The sequence below is a fragment of the Vipera ursinii genome, assembly GCF_947247035.1.
Source record: "Vipera ursinii genome assembly, chromosome: 2".
Lineage (NCBI taxonomy): Eukaryota > Metazoa > Chordata > Lepidosauria > Squamata > Viperidae > Vipera > Vipera ursinii.
Window position 1 is genome coordinate 42,393,241 of NC_139513.1, and position 14,488 is coordinate 42,407,728.

At 35.9% G+C, this 14,488-nt stretch overlaps 1 protein-coding gene across 6 annotated transcripts in view; it reads left to right on the forward strand.

The window, feature by feature from the left end:
* CHL1 (cell adhesion molecule L1 like) overlaps positions 1 to 14,488 on the forward strand; it is a 239,844-nt gene that overhangs the window by 158,321 nt on the left and 67,035 nt on the right. For all 6 annotated transcript variants that reach the window (XM_083354273.1, XM_083354272.1, XM_083354275.1 and 3 more), the window contains one exon: positions 2,410 to 2,591. In XM_083354273.1, coding sequence (XP_083210399.1) covers positions 2,410 to 2,591 — 182 coding nt within the window. The remainder of the gene's footprint in view (positions 1 to 2,409; positions 2,592 to 14,488) is intronic.

The following is a 14,488-nucleotide window of genomic DNA, read 5'->3' on the forward strand; positions in this document are numbered from 1 at the left end:
CAAAGAATTGATTATTGCCCTTCCAGCAAAATCTTCAAACCCATTTATGATTATAAAGCCATTGCAGACTGGATGAAATAAGCTCATTTCCTAGTGGCATTCTAGACTATTTGTAATCTATAGTAGCCGATAGATAATGTTGTGTATATTTTTTTTTTACTTATTATGGAAAAAAGACAATATAGCTTCCAGGAAATACAAATCCCATAGGTTTTTGCAAGAAAACAGGCACATGGTTATATGGCTGGTGATTTGTTTAGTGCGATAGACAAACTGAGTCAGTTTGCTTAGAAGAGCAAACATGTTACCATTATATTACCAGCATGATTCAGAATTCAGATACATATTCATGAAAGGATCTTTTAAAAAATGGTCAAAAGCACATTTTGCTGAACTGAACCCAGTTACCACATATATAACAGTTTCTTCCATTGTTTTTTTTTTCCTCCCTAATATACATAAAAAAAATCAAAGTGTTTCAGCTATTTCCTCAGAGGAGAGCAAAGATAGCAGATTTTAATTATTTAAAATTAGGGCAAAATTAGTAATTTTATTCCAAATACAAAATGAACACTACAGTATAAATTAAATGAAGCCTCCAGTTAACTGTATCTGTGGATATTTGGTATCTCGGGCTTGTGATGACTTTGCTGTTCCTGAGATCGTGGAAAATAGGAACCATATTTTGCTAGAGGACCTGCTTTAGCTAAGAGGAGGAAAGAAGGTTTGAAAATGTGTATATAGCAATGGAAAGTTTGATAAAAATGGTACCTCAGAGAATTTGTGGAGCTTAATTCCTTAACTTAAGCAGAATTTGCAAATAAAAGAAAAAAGGAAAAGGAAAATCACAGTGGGAAAAAGGGAGAATATACTCTCTATATTTGGTACTTATTTGAATATCAATTTTTAAAACCACCCATCTCCCTCACAGAGCCTTTCTACAACCTGCCTTGTACTGTTCTCAAGAGAGCATTCCCCTCTAAATCTCAAACCCACAAAGAAAAAATGATAAAGAGGTTTCACATTTTAGTACTCTTTTCTGCTTGTCTTTTTCTTTGTGGCAGCCATTTTCTCTTAAGTACAGTGGAAACCTTTGTTGAAATCATCACCAGTGACTTTCCACATTTCCAATATGCTTCAGTTCTGGTGGTGACCTAAGATTAACCTTTTTTTTTTTTTTTAAAAAAAAAAGACTGTCGTTTCTCAACTAAACCCAAGAGGGTGTAGTAATTGGTTCAAAAAATGCTGCAGCTAGCCTTGTGGCCCTCGAATCGTTGGTTTGACAGTGTAGAACCAGACACCAGACCCTGTGGCCCTCAACTCTGTGGTTTGACAGTGCAGTAATATTCACATTTTCTGCTTTTAGCAAGCTAGCAGATTCATAATCTTTGCATGCCTAAATACATGTGTTGTTGCCCACAGTTTATCTCTGATACACCATGCTCTTCATGACACAATAGGTGAACTGACTGTGTTCCTTATGATTTGCTTGTAAAAGTGAGAAAGAGCCTGTGGCCTAGAGGTTAACACAGCTGCCTAATGTGCAAGCAGCCCAGGTTTGAATCTCAGAAGGGTGTGGCTGCCTGATGAGAGCAAAGCAGCTTGAAATAGCTATACCTTTCTCCTTTTAATTCTTTGTTAGCAATCCAAATTTAATATAAAAATGATTGTCACAGTTAGCTGCCTAGTTTGGGCTGATACAGGCAAAAGATTCCTTCTCCCCATACGTATTTGGGTCGACAGGGTGCATAAAAAAACACCCCACTCCCTTATAGTACTCCCTATAACATGAATAGATTCAATACCAACTTCCTCACAGATAACACTGTTTTCATAAAACATATTTCTTGACTCCTAATATTCAGCTGTTTTGCCTTTTATTATCCTTTTCCAAAGTCAGATCAGAGAAAAAATCTTTTTTGAATCCAAATCTTTGTGTAAATTCCATACCCAATAGAGAAAGAGATATTCTGCAATGCATATTTTGAAATAATGAACTGTTGTTGACTTACAGGTGGCAAATATGAAATAAGAGATATGTATGGGGAATAATACTTTAACTGTAATTTTCCTGGGTTATTCCTAATCAGTGTTTAAGCTTCATTTCATGTCCAGTTCTTAGATGCATAAGATAAGAACAACTAAAATAAGACAGAAAACAGAGAATTTGTAAAATAAGCAATTTTACTTGTCTCCAAAACCATTGCAGCTTTTAAGGGATATCCCACAGCTTACTGTGATTATATAACATTTATTTATTTATTTAATGAAAAGATTTATATGGCCACCCAACATTATATATAAGCATTAGTTGGAATCTGCATAAGGTAGAACTCTTGAATGGTGGGGGGTAAAACCCATGTTACTTTTTAACAAAAATGTTTTCTTTCTTATTTTAATTCATCCTAGTCCAACACCCCATTTAACATGGAGAAGGATTGACAGAGGCAGCATTTTCAGAGGAGTCACTGAGAATTTTGGAAAAGTTTTGAAAATAGAACAAGTTACTAGAGATGATGAAGGAACCTATGAATGTGTAGCCTCAAATGATTTAGGAGAAACAAAGCATGAGTTCAAAGTTGGTGTTGAAGGTAGGTTCAATTATCCCAAAATGACTGTATTAGGAAAATTGTGTGTGTATGTGTGTTAGCTTTTCAGATAGATATATTATTCTTATATTATTCTTATTCATATCCAAATCCCATCTGGTGCTGGTTTTGACCCTGGCAATCCAAACTCTAAGTAGTTTTCTTACCTAATAAATATTACTCTTGCTTTTCAAAATAACAACAACAACAACAACAACATTTATTTAAAATCCTGATGGTCTAACATGAAATTATTTTTAACTTGATTGTACACTATAACCATTTAAGACTGTTTTAATAGTAGACACAGTATAAGAAAATTACATATTAGAAAACAGCTTCTAATTTCACATTTCTACTATTACATGAATAAAACCTTTTATTTTTATTTTTATTCCTTACACAATTTCTGATAAAAATACAATTCAATATAGGGTGTACATTCTATGGTAATTTCAGTTTATCTTATATTTAAGATTATTAATTTTTTTACGCAAAACTATTCTGAAAGCTAACAAATTAAAATCTTCTGAAATGGTTCCCTACATTGATCAGTATACATCAAACCAAATCTTAATTAAAGTCAAAGACCAGCATAATGATCAGTACATTGTATTTGATTCTTGGCTAAAATCAATCATTTTTTTCACACATATATCATTTCTATGAAACAAATCATGCACAGCTTACGTGTTAAATCACTGCTGTCTCAACTGAAACAAATCATATTGGCTATGAAAGTTTTCTCCTCACATCAATTATTTTGCAAATAAATATTTGTTGGGGAAAAACATATGTCCTCTCCCCATACGTTCTGATGTACAGAATCAACATTTATGTCCATTCTCCATACGTGACTTATTTTAAAGGATCATTGGAACTGCAATTTTTCGAGGATGCTTCAAAATAATTAATAAATATCTATAGTTTCCTCAACTGCAATTGGAAGAGGGAGCCCTTATAAAATTTGTTGAGGATATGCAACACCATTACCAAGGAATTCCAAAGTCAGTACAGTGACATGTGAATGAACATGCATAGATCTGGATTTTTTGCATGGTGAAATTGAAATAAATAACTCTAATGAAGAGCTCTTGTGCTAAAATCATTACAGTCATATTACTGATGCATAAAAACCTCACAAAATACATTGTATCTTTGTTTTTCTGCTTCTCTTTTCCTGCAACAAATTGTACTGTACTGAAATTTTCTTGTACAGCTTTTTAACTATTCATTCCCCCTCCCTTTCCCCTATAAAGAAGAAAAAAATGTTCATGATAATGTCCAGGATTGTGGCTTGTATTGTAATGGAAGACATGTAACAATTTCAATACATTCATTTCACCAGAGAGCTTAATGAAACTTCCCATGAAACTTTTTTTGATCAGACATCAGGGAAAGCCATGCCAGTCAGGCTGTAGAGTAAGAAAGAAATTAGGGGAACTAGGAAATACTGTACAAGACCACTTGGGTTATATATGGGGAAAGAAAACTATTAGGAAAGTCAGCTAGATTTTGTAACAGTTTTGTCTTGCCTCATTGAATAGAATAATTTATGATAGTCTGTGATCTGTCATGCTTTATTTTTAAATTCCTCATCTTCTTACTCTAGTTTTTTTTCCCCCAGTGATTCTTTTCTTATAAGATAAATTCTTTAGAAAATGACCTAGACTCAATGTTTTATCTCCAAATAGTACAAAGAAAGTAATATAGAAGTATTATCTTAAATACATATTGTAGGATTTTCTGATTCTAAATCTTTCTTTCTTCAAAGACCAACACTGTTCACGTACTAATCAAGTAGGCCTTGGCTTCCCTCAGCGTTACATTCAGTGTAATGGACTAATGGGGTAATAAGTGTCTGATAGAGCTGAACATCTGTTAAACATGAATGTTAAACATGCATGCATATTTTACATAATTGTATATGTGCAAAATGATAAACTGGACATTTTTTTCATTTATTTATTAAAATTCTACATGGCCCATCTCACCTAAGTGACTCTGGGCTGTTATGCTTGTTGGGAGCTATACAGTGAATAGACAATTGTCAGTCACATTCAAAATATATTATACAAGGTTCATTAAATGGAAATATTGCTATATAGCACAGAATAAGTCAATTACCAGGGTAGATACATTGTGCTAAAACACTTTGTTTAGGTTAGAACAATATGTCCAAACAAAGGAAAACTCATGGTTCAGTGTAATGTGTGACCCAGTTAGAGACAGCATGCTAAAAATACAGCTTTTGGAGATAGGGAGTAGGGACAGATAAGGTAGCAGACATAAAAATGATTAAGCACCTGCACTTTGTCATTATTTTTTCCAGATTGTGAGGTTTATGGCTGGCCACTGAGGATTTTTACACACATTTACAGCCATTATGCATCTGGCATTTTGTGCAAATTTTCCATAATAATTAGAGATATATCTTAGTTTTTCTAGACATAATCTACTGTTTGACCTAAGAAAAATGAGCAAAACATTAAAATGAATATGTATGTTTCTTGTTTGGGAGTGATGTATAGCCTTCTTCTCTTACCTCCTTAGTACTAGAGGGAATTTATAGATAAAAACACTTTTCAAGTAATGTTCTTCTTATTTAAAAAGGCCACTTTTTAAGCATATGTGCAATAAAATTACTTATGCTTGTTCATTGGACTTTATAGTGTGTGTGTGTGTGTGTGTGTGTGTGTGTGTATGTATGTGTGTTTGTTTGTGTATTTGTGTTGGGTAGGCATGTATGTGCCCAAGAAAATTAAAGATGTTGCATAGGGTATGAAAATTCTCTACAATTCAGATTGCTGACTACTAGATATAACTTCAGATGGCTTAAAATATTTCTACAATAGCTGTCTATTTTAACAATCTGGAAGAAGTGCATGAAAACATACTGAAAATGTAAAGTGTTCAAACTAAATGCAAGAGCTGCAAAATTTACCAATTGGCTAAGGAAATCAGTGTAATTAAGCGGCATAGAATTATGGTTCCAAATTCAGTCAAAAACTATTGCTCTATTAAGTCAGATACAGCAGATGTATGTACATCTGCATTTCCTTAATGCCAACATAGAGCTATATCATGAACAATCCAATCTGCTAAACCAGCTCAGTGGGATTGACAAGATTTCTACTTATTCTCAGAAGTTTTCTTAGTAACCTCTTTCCTCTCAACCCCCCCCCCCAATGTCCAACTCCTTTCCATTTCTTACAGTTGTGGACTGCAAAATTTCACTACCATTAATCAGAGGTGACATCTCCATCCCTTTCCCTCATAACCTAAGAGCTAGTGCTCATTTGGTGGAAGAATTTCACTTTGTTGACTTTGTAGGCTATAGTCTTCGGAGAAGGGTGGGATATAAATGGAATAAAAATAAAAATAATTAAATAAAAAAATAATTGATTCCATTGGACCTCAGTCAAATTATAACCAAGTTCGAATATTCTTCCTATTCTCTTCTAAGGATATAGCCCTAGGTAAAATATAAGTCAGTCCAGATACAACTGACTGCATAGGTATTCACTGTTCTTTTTACTCTATACTGTGTTTTTTTTAATAGTAGGAAGAGAAAAATGTCTAAACTGGAAAATAGGAATTTGTAGGAATGTAAACAGAAAATTTCAGTTGGAAATTTATCTAATTCATTGTATGTATCCTGGAAACAGAAGGCAATACCTTCAATACTTTCCTAATTTTTGCAATGCACATGGATGTATTAAGGAACAGCATGGACTAAATCTAACATCAGGGCAAAAATGAAAATAAACTTGAAATTTGACAGATAATGTCCTTCTCTGGGATTTGGTTCCTTTTGCACAGGAAGAGGAAGAGAATAATTTGAAGACAGAAAATGCTCAATTATGCTTTCAGATAAGGATCAATGACAGGGATATTTACTTTCTGTCACTTAGATTCTTATTTAAAAACTAAGACATACCGGGGCACCTGGGGAAAGCTGCCTTACTATTTTCAGGGGGAAAAAATGTGTGTATTACTAATAAGGGCGTGCTTTTTCTATCAAAGGCCTTTTCAAAGAGGAAGGAATATTTAGATCAGAATGGGGTTAACTATAGGGCTGATGAGTTACTATGAAATTGTTCTATTGTTTTCTTTGCATTTAGTTTTATATTTCTACTAGCTTTCTACAGGTATTCCTCAACTTACAACAGTTCATTTAATGACCATTCAAAGTTTCCATGGCACTGAAAAAAGTGACTTATGACCATTTTTCACACTTATGACTGTTGCAGCATCCACAGGGTCAGGTGATTTACATTGGGATGCTTGACAGCTGGTTGATATTTATGACGGTTGCAGTGTTCCAGGGTCAGGTGATGACCTTTTGTGACCTTCTGACAAGCAAATTCAATGGGAAAGCCAGTTTCACTTAACAACCATGTTACTAATTTAACAACTGCAGTGATTCACTTAACAAATGTGGCGAGAAAAGTCACAACATGGGCCCAACTCACTTAACAAATTTCTCACTTAGCAACATATATCTTGGGCTCAATTGTAGGTATAAGTCAAGAACTGCCTGTACTTTTGATATGGTCAAATGACTAATCAATAAAGTTTCTATAGAATTTTACCATTTTCAGTTTTCCCACAATTTTCGCTAACACTACTTAAACTATAATCATTTGCCTGAAATGGTATAGGGTTTCCTGCCTGAGCAGTGGGTTGGACTAGATGCCCTCCAAGGTCCCTTCCAACTTCTTCTTCTTCTTCTTCTTCTTCTTCTTCTTCTTCTTCTTCTTCTTCTTCTTCTTCTTCTTCTTATTATTATTATTATTATTATTATTATTATTACTACTACTACTACTACTACTACTACTACTACTACTACTACTGTGGACTTTTAACTGACCGTATAAGGATTATTTTCTATACTTAATTCTTTGGAAGCTAAGAAATATTATTTTAGAAAGTGAAAATGACTGGAAAGTTATAATAAGGAAGGGAAGGAAGATAAAAGGGGAATGGGGAAAGGATCTTTCTCACTTGTATTGCTAATTAAATTTCCAAATGATTACCAAACTTAATCATCATATGTATCCTAGTTGGAGGAAAGCAGTCAAGGTAAAAGAATTTAAAAGGAAAAAATGCCTTCTAATATTGTGAATATGTAGCTGATCACTCTTTGTCTGTGTATTTGGTGTGTGTGTGTGTGTGTGTGTGTGTGTGTGTATGTTAGGGACGCGGTGGCTCAGTGGGTTAGGACGCTGAGCTTGTCGATCAGATCGTCAGCAGTTTGGTGGGTCGAATCCCGAGTGCTGCGTAACAGAGTGAGCTCCTGTTCCTTGTCCCAGCTTCTGCCAACCTAGCAGTTCAAAAGCACATAAAAATGCAAGTAGAAAAATAGGGACCATTACGGTGGGAAGGTAATAGTGTTCCATGTGCCTTTGGTGTCTAGTCATGCCGGCCACATGACCACAGAGATGTCCTCGGACAAGCGCTGGCTGTTTGGTACATATATATATATATATATATATATATATATATATATATATATATATATATATATATATATATATATATATATATATATATATATATATATATAACTTCATTCTGAGACTGAGAGCAGAGCCAGATGGCTGCATGGAATTGCTACCTAGCAGTCCTTGAGCTAGCAAGAAATAAAATTTTCTGCCCTGATTGTTCAGTCCTATTCTGCTGGGGGAAAAAATGAGGCTGCTGACACAAACTGTCCTTGCTATTTTAACATGAGGAAAGTTGAAGAAAGCAACTCCTCCCAATTTCATTTGTCTTTCTGATACTCAATACCTCCCAGTAGGAAAGCAGATACTAACTGCACCTTCTAATGGAGGTGGGATGGACAAGGTTAGTTAGATGTTCAGAATGGTGTGTTTTGCCACGTTAAAATTGTCAGACTAACAACATATCATGACCTATCAGTTCATCTTTTTCTGATCATGTGCCTAATGCTTTCCTGAAACTCATTATCAAACTAGACACTAAGAGCTTAAAGGCATAGAAATGGTGTACAGAATAAAGTAGGTGGGACAATTGATAATGAGCTACCTCAGTCCATGATCAGTGCTGCAAAGGAATGAAAATTCCGGCAGCAAATCCAATAATCTGCAAACACACAAAGATGCAAAGTAGAACAATCAAAATGCTAAGAAATGCAATCATATAAAATTGCTTATTGGCAAAAGCATGGGGAAAAAAAACTATAATGCTATATGGGATCTATCTTGATGCCCAGGATCAGATGCCATCTATCTTGTACTGGTGTGTCCAGTTTTCCTAAATGCTGAACCTTAAACATGCATCTTGAAGTATAGGGCCCAATTTTCATGTCTATCAAGCTTCCAACCTGAAAGTTCTCTTCTGAAGTTTTGGCAGTCCTCCCAATTTTGCATCAGGTGCAAATATGACCAGCACTCCTTCTCTCTCCTTCTCTACATCATTTATAGAAATTTTGAAAAGCAGTGGACCAGGTCAGAGGACTAGGAAGAACCTCTGCATTCCTTCCTCTATCTAGACATAGATTTGTTAAGAATCAAGTTGAACCAGAACCTGGTAAAGTTGCTCAACCAAATGAGAATCAGGACCAACCATCCCACATTATTCCACTGTATCAGCAAGGAGGCTATGACCAACAGAGTACATTCATAGAAGTTCAAATATTCACAAAATTCCCTTGGTCTATTAATCTAGTCTCTTTGTTGAAAAAAAAAGATTTAAGTTTGTCTGGCATGTCTATTTTTAACAATCCCATGCTGGCTTCTGACTTTGTTCCTTACAAATCAACTGTTTAATTATCTTTTACAGGATTTTTCCAAGTGCTGATATCAAGCTGGTTGGTTGATTTGTAGTTTCCTGGGTTCTAGCTTTTTAACAAATGGGATGATGTTAACTGTTTTCAATATTTTGATACATCCCTTGCCTTCCAGAAGTTCTCAAGGGTTATAGTCAGTGGTTCTGAGATCATACCCGCTTGTTCCTTTAGCACTTTGAGATAATTAAATATCTATAATTAATTAATTATAATTAAATATTAAATAAACATAATTAAAGCACCTAGATATTCTCTCACCATTTCCTTACCTATTTTAGCCTGCATTTCTCTTCAGCCCCTCCTCCCGGTGTGATTTCTGACAATTGGGTGATTCTTTTTTATTTATTTATTTTGTAATCACATTATCATTAGTGTGACAGCTAAGTGATTAAGATGTCAATCAATTTGTTCTGTGCTGCAGAGTTTTTCAAAGTTCTTTGTTGCTAATTTTACAGCCAGAAAAAAACCAACTCACACTTTTAAATATAAGCAATCAAATTAAAGATGCATTTTAGCTTTCCCCTGCTTTACAGTATTAAATCAGTCAGTTAATAACGTGAATGGAATATATAAAAAGAATGAGATGAGTAACAGGTGAGCATACATATCCAGCAACTTTCAACAAAAATTCTTTGCTCTGCTTTTCTGACTATGAGGATATAATTTATCCGTATAAAACTGAGAAGGATAAGCTTGTACTAGTTTGAGCAGTATCACTGCCTTCTTTTGGAAAAATCCCTCCAAATTAGATTTATCTTTGCTCCGAGTCTATACGGAGTTTCAGAAACTGCTATTTTTTGGTAAAGATAGCCCTGATGGAAAAGAATATCTGTAGCTCAGGGTTGAACTGTGAAATCCTTGATGCTCTCTGAGTTTGGAGTTTTCTCACAGAGGCTTCATTATCCAGTTAGACAATATCATGAATGCTAAAAGGTCTCTGTTTACCTCTGAATGCTACTCATATAAAAACAGAGAGCAAACCCCATTCCCTCCTACCACAGATGAGTAATGCAGGGGTAGGCAATCTTGGCCCTTTTATGGCTCGTGGACTTCAACTCCCAGAATTCCTGAGCCAGCATGGCTCAGCTTGGAAACTCTCCCTTTCCCCTCAGCATGGCTGGCTCAGGAATTCTAGGAGTTGAAGTCCACGAGTCATAAAAGAGCCAAAGGTTGCCTACCCCTGGGATAATGGAACACGTGCAAGAAAACAACCAAGCTCAGACTCCACAACTATAGCCCCTTCCTAATTCTGATCATTTGTGTAAAAATTACACTGCAAGCAGAAATGTTCCAAAAAAGCTATGTCTGTAAATTAAGAGCTCTTTTCCTCAACTGGGCTGTGGAGCTCCCTCTTTATCACTGCTTAATACCCATATTTCTGTACAATCCTGAATTTTTAAAACTTTGTTAAATTATATTCTATTTCACAAGGTTACTTTTGTGTCTTTAGAAATACAGAATTGCTATCCAGTTCACCTGTAGAGGAAACTTCATTCATTCCATCATCCAGTCATATAGTGACACCCTATACTTTTTACCTTTTTTTTTTAGCATGCACTTAACATGTCTGACGTCTTCACCCTGAAAATGTAATGCATGGAACAGCCACACCGTGATTTCTCAAGCAATTATTTCCAAAATCAATTTGAACTGTCAGTTCAGCCTCTCTCACTATCATGTGGAAAATTTGAAAAGCTAAAATAGTCCAGGGACAGATAGACATGCCTGTTATATCGTTAACTGTTGTTCTAAAATATTTCTTCCATTAAAATAGACAACTTTGTATCCTGTACCTTTCCTGGGCTTTGTGAAGTGATAGAAGACAAATTTAATGTGGATTGTTTAGTGCGTATGCCAATAAGATCATAGATTTAGAACAAGGTGGACTTTGAATTGCTTCTTGAAATATATTTTATTTAAGCCATTTTTAAATGGTTATAAAGAAACAACTAATATTAAACTATTCCAAAGCACAAATATGCTGGTAAGCTTCGTGAGATAATAATTAGCTCAATATAAAAAAGAGAATTCTCTGTCATACTATTTATAGTATGACGTACTATCCTACTATGCTATCTACATGTTATCTAGGACAGGGGTGTCAAACTGCCAGCCCGTGGGCCGGATGTGTCATACCGAAACTGCGCCCACCCCATTGCCGGCAAAAGAAAAAAAAGTCATTATACTTTGTGACACGTTATGTGATGTTGTGAGTTTGACACCCCTGATCTAGGCATTCTGAAAATAGAGATGCCAACTCTTAACATTCTAATTCTATACCTGCAGGAGATCTTTGATTTAAAAAGTGTTTCAGAAAATAGGTCTTTAACAAATTATTTATGCAAGAGAACTGAAACTCACCTTAGATTACTTACTTTACTGATGGCAATATTCTTCTGGTATTTCTAATCATCCATCCTAAAAATTATATTTGCTCTTCTACTAAAGAAACCTGCTGGGTTTGCATGTTCTTTGTAGATAAGGTCTTCTATTCTGTTGCTTTTTGGAAATGTCTCTAATTCCATGAAATTTTCTCTAAAACTTTGCCACCCAAAATGATAGTGGAATTGGACAGCCTATAAATTTAATAAATAGACAGCTATACTGGATTATTCTTTTGCTTTATCTCAGTCAGCTAGATGCTTAGACTGGATTTGGTATCTTTATCAATCTACTGAGTTCTTCTTAAGGACCTGGGATAGGCAGATGTTGTTGTCTGTGGGTGTTAAAGGTACCACAACAGAAAGTAAACCGTTCCAAGTAAAGTTGCCTTTTGCAGTTGACAGATGGTGATTTTGTCAAGATTGTTCAATGGTGTTCAAGTGAAGCTTGAAGTGGAGTTTTGGGATTGTACCTAAGCCACCTATTACTGTAGGTGCTACCTTAACTTTGCTTTCTTTTGCCATAGTCATTCTACTTCTATTTGCCAGTCTTTGTATTTTGTGATTTCCACACACCACCCCCAGTACTTTCTGTTCTGTTCTGCTGCCTCCAGGTTCTGCTACATCTACTATCTGGACTTTTTTTGTATAGTCTGGGTCTCTGCTTGAATGCTAATTATTATTATGTGTGGGTAATCTACAGCTAGATTTATAGTATAAGACTGGTGGAAACTTAGTAATTCAAGAACCAAAAAATTATTAAGGTAGTGTCTAAGTAGGATGGTGAAATTTACTGGAATGTTAATTCAATAATCTCCTGTATTGTGTGGATATTGAAAAAAGGTATCATTCCCTGGCAAACTATAGTAATCAGTTCACCACAAGGGACTAACCACAAAAGTAATCCAAATTGAATCTAAGCATTGGTGCCAACAGTACAGAAGGAATCAGACTAGAAATATAGTCAGCATTTAATCAGGCATCAAAATGATTAGGCAGATCAAACAATCTGGAGCAACAAAGACACAATGTTGTAATCATATACAACAATTTGCCAAGTAAGCTGTGTTTCTGTTTTCAGTCTGGATGGCAAAACTCCAACCAAGATATATGAGTGTATGATTGACTCACATCTGACACTCATGATTCTCAAGACTGTCGGCTTTATTGTCTTGCACTTCTGCCTTATTTGGCTAACTGGGCTTCCACACAATAGCACCACTATTCTTATAAGGCTTATAATTAGGGTTTACACTCCACTGATAGGGGGGGGGGAGTTTTCCTACATCAGAGCTTGGTGGCAGGTGGGATGTGTTCTCAGTGGGCTTTCAGGTGTGGTTCAAGTTCATCTATAGAGCCCTACCTGGATTAGGGCAGGCTATTTGCAATTTCACCATCTCCTATCATCTCTGCTCACCTTACCAACTGCAGCAGGGAGGATATACTCCAGGCACCTTCCATTATTAAACAGATGACATTTTGTTGCATCCCAAAGTTGTGCCTGCATTGTGGCAGCACCTTCCCTGTGGAATAGTATCTTCTTAAGAGACCTTGGTGGCCCCAAATCTTTTATGTCAGCCATTAAAGATCTAGAATGTTCCTCCAGGCATCTGAGCAGGGTGGCTAGGCAAACTGATGTTGTTCTGCTCTTTTTTGGGGTGTGTCAAGTTGTGTTTGTGTCCTATTGTGGTTGTAGTCAAATTGTTGTATTTAACCCTTGTATACTGTTCAGGGTTACTTTGTATGATAGGCAATCCTTCTTATTTGTTTGTTTGTTTTGTTTGAGTATATCAGTGGTGGGATTCAAATATTTGAACAACCCTTTCTCTGTGTGGATGCTGCTTCCGGAAGTCCGTTCTGAGCCTGGGCAACAAAAAGTTAGCTGCCAATTCTGCTGAAGTGGTGTAAACCGGCTGAATCCTACCACTGATCTATATCCCACCTTTGCTATATTCATAAATAATTCAAGGTGGTGAATATACCTAATATTCCTTCCTCTTCCTGTTTCCCCACAAAAACCTTGGGAGATGAGGTGGGTTGAGAGAGAGAGAGAGAGAGAGAGAGAGAGAGAGAGAGAGAGAGAGAGAGAGAGAGAGAGAGAGAGAGAGAGAGAGAGAGAGAAAGAGAGTGATTGGTCCCAAGTCACTCATTTGGCTTTCATGACTAAAGTGGAACTAGAACTCAGTTTCTAATCTGATGCCTTAACCACTAATAAATCACAGAGTAATAGAAAGAATAGGTCTCATGTTAAACTCTTATAGAAAATCCTACTTTTACTAACTAGAAAGGTGGCAATCATAGCTATAACAATAATTGAGATACTGAAATTTTCTTTTTCAGTTCCTGGCTGTGATCTTGACTATACACTTGTAATCTCAAAGGACTGTTGGAAGCTAACTTCTTCTTTTCCTTTTCCAGTATACGTAGAAATCTTTTTGTTGTTGTTAGCTGCAAAGTCATGTCCGACCCATCGCGACCCCATGGACAACGTTCCTCCAGGCCTTCCTGTCCTCTGCCATCTTCTGGAGTCTATTTAGGCTCACGCCTACTGCTTCAGTGACTCCATCCAGCCACCTCATTCTCTGTCGTCCCCTTCTTCTATTGCCCTCAATCTTTCCCAGCATTAGGCTCTTCTCCAGTGAGTCCTTCCTTCTCATTAGGTGGCCAAAGTATTTGAGTTTCACCTTCAGGTTCTGATAGAAATC